The sequence below is a fragment of the Neomonachus schauinslandi genome, unplaced genomic scaffold (assembly GCF_002201575.2).
Source record: "Neomonachus schauinslandi unplaced genomic scaffold, ASM220157v2 HiC_scaffold_900, whole genome shotgun sequence".
Lineage (NCBI taxonomy): Eukaryota > Metazoa > Chordata > Mammalia > Carnivora > Phocidae > Neomonachus > Neomonachus schauinslandi.
The window spans coordinates 5,414-11,515 of NW_025409590.1; the positions used below are offsets into that span (position 1 = coordinate 5,414).

The following is a 6,102-nucleotide window of genomic DNA, read 5'->3' on the forward strand; positions in this document are numbered from 1 at the left end:
CCAGAAAGCCTTCAGATTCATTAAACTTGCAAGGCTGCTCTCCAGTCTGAGTGCTGTGATGTTCTGCAGTTTTGATCCACGGGCAAAAGCCTTAGCATGCACATTACATTAATGTGGTTTCATCAGAGATGTATATCCTGATGTCTAGTGAGTTGTGAAGCCTGTGTAAGTCCTCCGCCGCATGCGTTCCATTCATATGATTTCTCTTTAGGGTGGACTCTCTAATGCCAATTCATGCTTGAACTTACAATAAAGGCTTTGTCACACTCATTACGTTTGTTACTCCCCAGTATGAATTCTCTGATGACTTGCAAGGCTCGAATTTTGACTGAAGACCTTCCCACATACATTACATTTATATGGTTTCTCTCCTGTATGAATCATCTGATGTCTAGTGAGGTTTGAGCGTTGAATAAAAGATCTGCCACACTGATTACATTTGTATGGTTTCTCTCCAGTATGAATTCTCCGATGACTAGGAAGGCTCGAACTCTGACTGAAGACCTTGCCACATTCATTACATTTGTAAGGTTTCTCCCTCGTATGGATTACCTGATGATACGTAAGGCTTGAATACATACTAAAGGCTCTGCCACATTCATTACACTGGTAAGGCTTCTCTCCAGAATGAATCCTGCGATGACGTGCAAGGTGTGAATCGTAACTGAAGACCTTCCCACATTCGTCACACTTGTAATGTTTCTCCCCTGTGTGGATTATTTGATGTCTAGTGAGATGTGAGCTCTGATTAAAGGCTTTGCCACACTCAGTACATTTGTAAGGCTTCACACCAGTATGGATTACCTGGTGGTTAGTGAGTTGTGAACTATACGTAAAGGCTTTGCCACACTCATTACATTTGTAAGGTTTCTCTCCAGTATGAATTCTTCGATGGCTTGCAAGGCCTGAACTCTGACTGAAGACCTTGCAACATTCATTGCACTTGTAAGGTTTCTCCCCAGTATGGATTACCTGATGGTTAGTAAGACTTGAACACTCACTAAAGGCTTTGCCACACTCATTGCAGTGGAAAGGTTTCTCCCCAGTGTGAATCCTGTGATGACGTACAAGGTGTGAATTGCGACCGAAGACCTTGCCACACTCAACGCACTTGTAAGGTTTCTCTCCGGTGTGAATTCTTCGATGACATGCAAGGTGTGAGTTGTGACTGAAGACCTTCCCACATACATCACATTTATATGGTTTCTCTCCTGGATGGATTATCTGATGTCTAGTGAGGTGTAAACTGGGATTAACTGCTTTGTCACACTCATCACGTTTGTAAGGTTCTTCCCTAAGGTGTGCTTTCCGGTCTTGTGTGAGTAACGAAGAACGCAAGAAATCATTCCCACGTTCACTAGAAATGCTGGTGTGGGCACTAGGAAGAATTCTGGGATGTGGTGAAACTGAAGACCCAACGCTGACAGACTTCTCAGCTGGGTGACATTCATAAATTTTCCCTTCAGTATGAAGTATCTGCACTCCAGCCAGATGCGACTGAAAGCTTAGTCCAAACCTGTTTTCAATTGGCTTATTTCCTGCATCTCTTCCACCATATTGATCTCTTCCACCATTGAGATTTTTGTTAAGGGTCACAAGCACTGCTTTGTAATTTCTTTCACCGTCTCCCCACTGACACTCAAAGTCAGGAATATTCTTCTGGATTGCTCTAAAAGCATAATCGTCGGTGTCACGGCTTTTATGTCTTTCCAATATAACCGTCTGCAATACTTCCCCTGTATTACTGGTCTCTTTGGGTGGTAATTCCTTGATCACATATTTGGAAGAGATGGCTACAAGATATAAAGAACCATAGGTTTCCCATTAATTACAGAAAAATTTCATATTGAAAAACAAATTACACCAAAAGTACTACATATTTTGATCCAGTTATGAAATGGAACCATGATCTTCAATTTTTAGGAACACAAAAGGAATAGGATTCTTTAGGATAAAAGGGTGACTACATGGAATTCAAATTAATTTCAGAGAAGCCTACTTTAAATAATCAATGGCAAAAAAAACCCAATCAGTGTACAAACTTATGCTAGCCCTGAAAGAAGGGGTATTTTTCCATCATGGCCCCAAATCACACACCACTTCACAGAATATATATGGCTCTTTCATATCTGAAGAGATAAAAATACCATCCATATTTACTGTGTATTTATTGTGCACTAATGCTCAAGTACATCTAATGCTAAATAATCCAAAACAAACTTATCTAGTGAGTAATCTAGTAAATGGCAATTTGGAGTTGGAAAACCACAGCAGCGCTGGGGAGATGAGGAAGAATTTATCAAACAACGTTACAAAAATATTTTTCTCAATACTGGTTATAAAACTGTATTCACCATTTTGCAATATTAACAAGTGGTTTAAGTCAGTTATGTTGCATTATACGTTCAGAAAAACCATCATCTATAAATCATGACAATTAATAAAACATTCTAGTAACCTATAGTGAAACCACGATAGAAATAATAAGTAAACACAATTACACAAAATTACAGTTTGTGGAATTCCTAACAAATCTCTCTTAAGAAAAAAAGCAAAGGGACGCCTGGGTGGCTCAGTTGGTTAAGCGACTGCCTTCGGCTCAGCTCATGATCCTCGAGTCCCAGGATCGAGTCCCGCATCGGGCTCCTGGCTCAGCGGGGAGCCTGCTTCTCCCTCTGACCCTCTCCCCTCTCATGCTGTTTCTCTCTCTCTCTCTCTCTCTCTCAAATAAATAAATAAATAAAATCTTAAAAAAAAAAAAAAAACCAAGAAAAAAGCAAGGGCTTCTATTCTAGAACCAGCACACCATATGAGAACTGGAATTTGTGTTAAGACCACTCACTTTTGAAGTATCAAGTCACGTAAATACTTAACATTATAAAGAATGATAGTTGGGGAAAGAAGTCAGAAATCACAATTATGATTTTTTTTAAGTAATCTCTATACCCAGCGTGGGGCTCGAACTCATGACCCCGAGATCGAGAGGCACAGGCTCCACCGACTGAGCCAGCCAGGCGCCCCATAAATCACAATGATGATTTTATGCCCGCAGTTATGTAACAGCCAAGCAACAGAGCAATTCCCTATTCACACACTGTTCTTTACTTTTTTAGGTCATTGGCCACAAAGTATATGTAATAAAGAGCTTGTGCGTGAAAACCTTATTAACTAAGGCCAGATCAAACACTGTTTAGACAAAACTGCAGAATCAAAACATACAAAATACAACGCGGGCTGCATGGTCGGAAAGTCTGTGTCCACCCCAATATGATGGTGTTGGAGGTGGGTTCTTTGGCAGGTCATGAGGCTGGAGTGCCGTGAATGGGATTAGAACTGTTATAAGAGAGACGAGTGCTTGCTACCTCTCACTCTTTCCATCATGCAAAGACACTGCAAGAAGACAGTGTTCTAAATCAGAAAGAGAATGCTCATCAAGAACTGAGCTGACTAGCACTAAGATTTTGGACTCGCCAGTCTCCGGAACTGTGAGAAATAAATCTGTTAGTTAAGCCATCTGGGTTATGGTATTTGTTATGGCAGGCTGAGCCAAGACATGGGCAAAAGGCCAACTGATTAAAATCATGACAGAAGGTTGCTGCATCTTACTAAGCAAAGGAATTTCCGAGACTTTACTATAAAACGTGGAATATTCGAAACCTTCTAATAGCGCTAACATGGTTAAAAGGGCGCCTGGGTGGCTCAGTCAGTTAAGTGTCTGTCTTCGGCTCAGGTCATGATCCTGGGGTCCTAGGATCGAGCCCCGCATCTTCGTCAGGCTCCCTGCGGGGAGTCTGCTTCTCCCTCTCCCTTTGCCCCTCCCTCCACTCGTGTGCATGCGTGCTCTCTCTAATAAATAAATAAAATCTTTAACAACAACAACAAAAAAAGCGTTGAAGTAAATTATCACTATTTTTTTTTTAGTAGGCTCCATGCCCAGAGTGGAGCTCAACGCAGGGCTTGAACTCACGACCCTGAGATCAAGGCCTGAGCCAAAATCAAGAGTTGGATGCTTAACTGACTGAGCCAACAAGAAGCCCCCAAATTACCACTGTTTTTTAAATAGGGCCAGCAGGCACACGGGGTTTGTGTTTCTAACTCCTATTTATAGAAAAAGTTATAGAGAAACAGGATTGACCTGGGCCTGCAGGTTCAGACAATGTGTTCTTGTGCACGACTGCCCACATGTCACAGTCAAGACCACAAGCTCTGAAATAAATACTTCGATGGAGACACCAGAGCTGAGTTGTGTTGCTAACAGTGTTACTCAGCCATCCTGAGTACCTCGTCACCCCTTGCACATATAAATTTCCACAGTGTCCTGAAACAGTGATACAGTGGATAAACAGGGATCTTTCCTTATACAGTGAGAGCAGTGTGGCTGGTGAGGGGGTCCTGTGGGAATGAGGGTGTTTAAGAGTACAAAATTAATATGCTAGTAAGCAATACTGTAGTCCATCCCGATGGAGGTACCATGTAAGGAAAGGCCAGAAGGAAGGTGAGGAGTGGAGGGCAGGAAGTCAAGAGCACATGGGAGAAGTGACTGAACTTGCCAATCTATGGGAAGATAAATGTACCAGGGCAGTTAGAATTGCGGCCTTGGAAAAAAAGAAGGAACTGATGTGGCAAATACTATCATGCTGTCCCATTCTTAACTGCAGGAATTATAGTTTTGATGTGGGACAAAAATGGAAGACATTTAACATGGAGGGAGCGTGATGACGAGGGAAGAAGCCATGTTTAGAAACAAGGGAGGATGGGTGGGTGCTGAGGGCGAGGCAGAGGGGACATGGCGAAACGCTGGTAAAAGGGGACAGAATTTCGGCTACATGGTGAATAAGGTGTGAGGAGCTACTGTACAACATGGTGACTATAGTTGATAATATGATATAACTGAAATTTGCTCAGAGAACAGGGCTTAAGTGTTCTCACCAAAAAAAAAGAAAGAAAGAAAAAACAAGTGAGGTAATGCGTCTTACTTGATTATGGAAATCCTTTCACAATGTATGTGTATTTCAAATCATTGTGGGGTACACTTTAAATATATTACAATTTTCTTTGTCAATTACACCTCAGTAAAAACTGAAAAACAGTTTCAAAATTTTATCCACCCACTGCCTCCTCTGAAGACTTAGAGAACAGTTTATATAAATATCTCACTTTCTTCTAAGAACTACGGAATCAAAAGCACAAGGGTAGAACAAATGGAACTGGATATTTTGCTTTTCATAATACGGTTTTATGCATCCTTGAGCTCCGGCACCATGCCTGATGAAGTGCGCTGATCATCGGAAGAAAGTGTAAATGAAAAGTCCAGATGCCACATTCATTTCTGAGTCAACAGGGCTTCGATCTCAGTCAAGCAGGGCAGGGGCTCCCAGGCAAACAAGGGAAGATACAAAGATACCCAAGGGCAGACCCCCACTGCTGGAGGGACATTTTGCTCACCCAGAGAGACCAGGTTCCTGTAGTTCTCCACCATCACGTCCCTGTACAAGGCCCTCTGAGCAGGGTTCAGGCACTCCCACTCCTCCTGAGAGAATTCTATGGCCACATCCCTGAAGGTCAACCATCCCTGAAATGAGAACACATTTCGCCAAGGAACTATGGAGAGAGTTCTTATCTTCACATAAAACGAGAAGAGGAGAGATGTGTAAGGATGGATTCAGAGGAAGTGGGTGTTCTTACAGATCCACATAAGGTATTTCTGAGTAAGTTATGTGTCCCTTTATTTTGGCCTATTATACTTTTCCATAAGAGGTTAGGATGGCTTCTCAATCAATATGGCTTTTTTCACTTTTGTGGACAATATAAGAAATATCAAAATAGGAAATCAGGGGTGCCTTGCTGGTTCAGCCAGAGAAGCATGTGAGCCTTAACCTTGGGGTTATGAGTTTGAGCCCCACATTGGGTGGAGAGATTACTCAGAAAAAACAAACTTTAAAAAAAAATAGACAATCAGTACAGGGCTACCTGTAAGAAGTGTCATTTCTCGTGTTTTACACACATATTCAATATCTTAGATGAGCTAGGGCACGAGTGGTATCTTCAGAGATGACAATGTCCACAATGACTTTAGAGAAAGGCCAGAATCTAAAAATTGGG

At 41.9% G+C, this 6,102-nt stretch overlaps 1 protein-coding gene across 1 annotated transcript; it reads right to left on the reverse strand.

Moving 5' to 3' along the window:
- Positions 1-279: 279 nt before the first annotated feature.
- LOC110572734 (zinc finger protein 665-like) lies at positions 280-5,601 on the reverse strand (the record flags this gene model as incomplete). The annotated part of the gene is made up of 3 exons (XM_044912283.1): positions 280-530; positions 699-1,793; positions 5,446-5,601. Coding segments are annotated over 3 exons (1,502 nt in total), but the record flags the coding sequence as incomplete, so codon positions are not given.
- Positions 5,602-6,102: the final 501 nt, after the last annotated feature.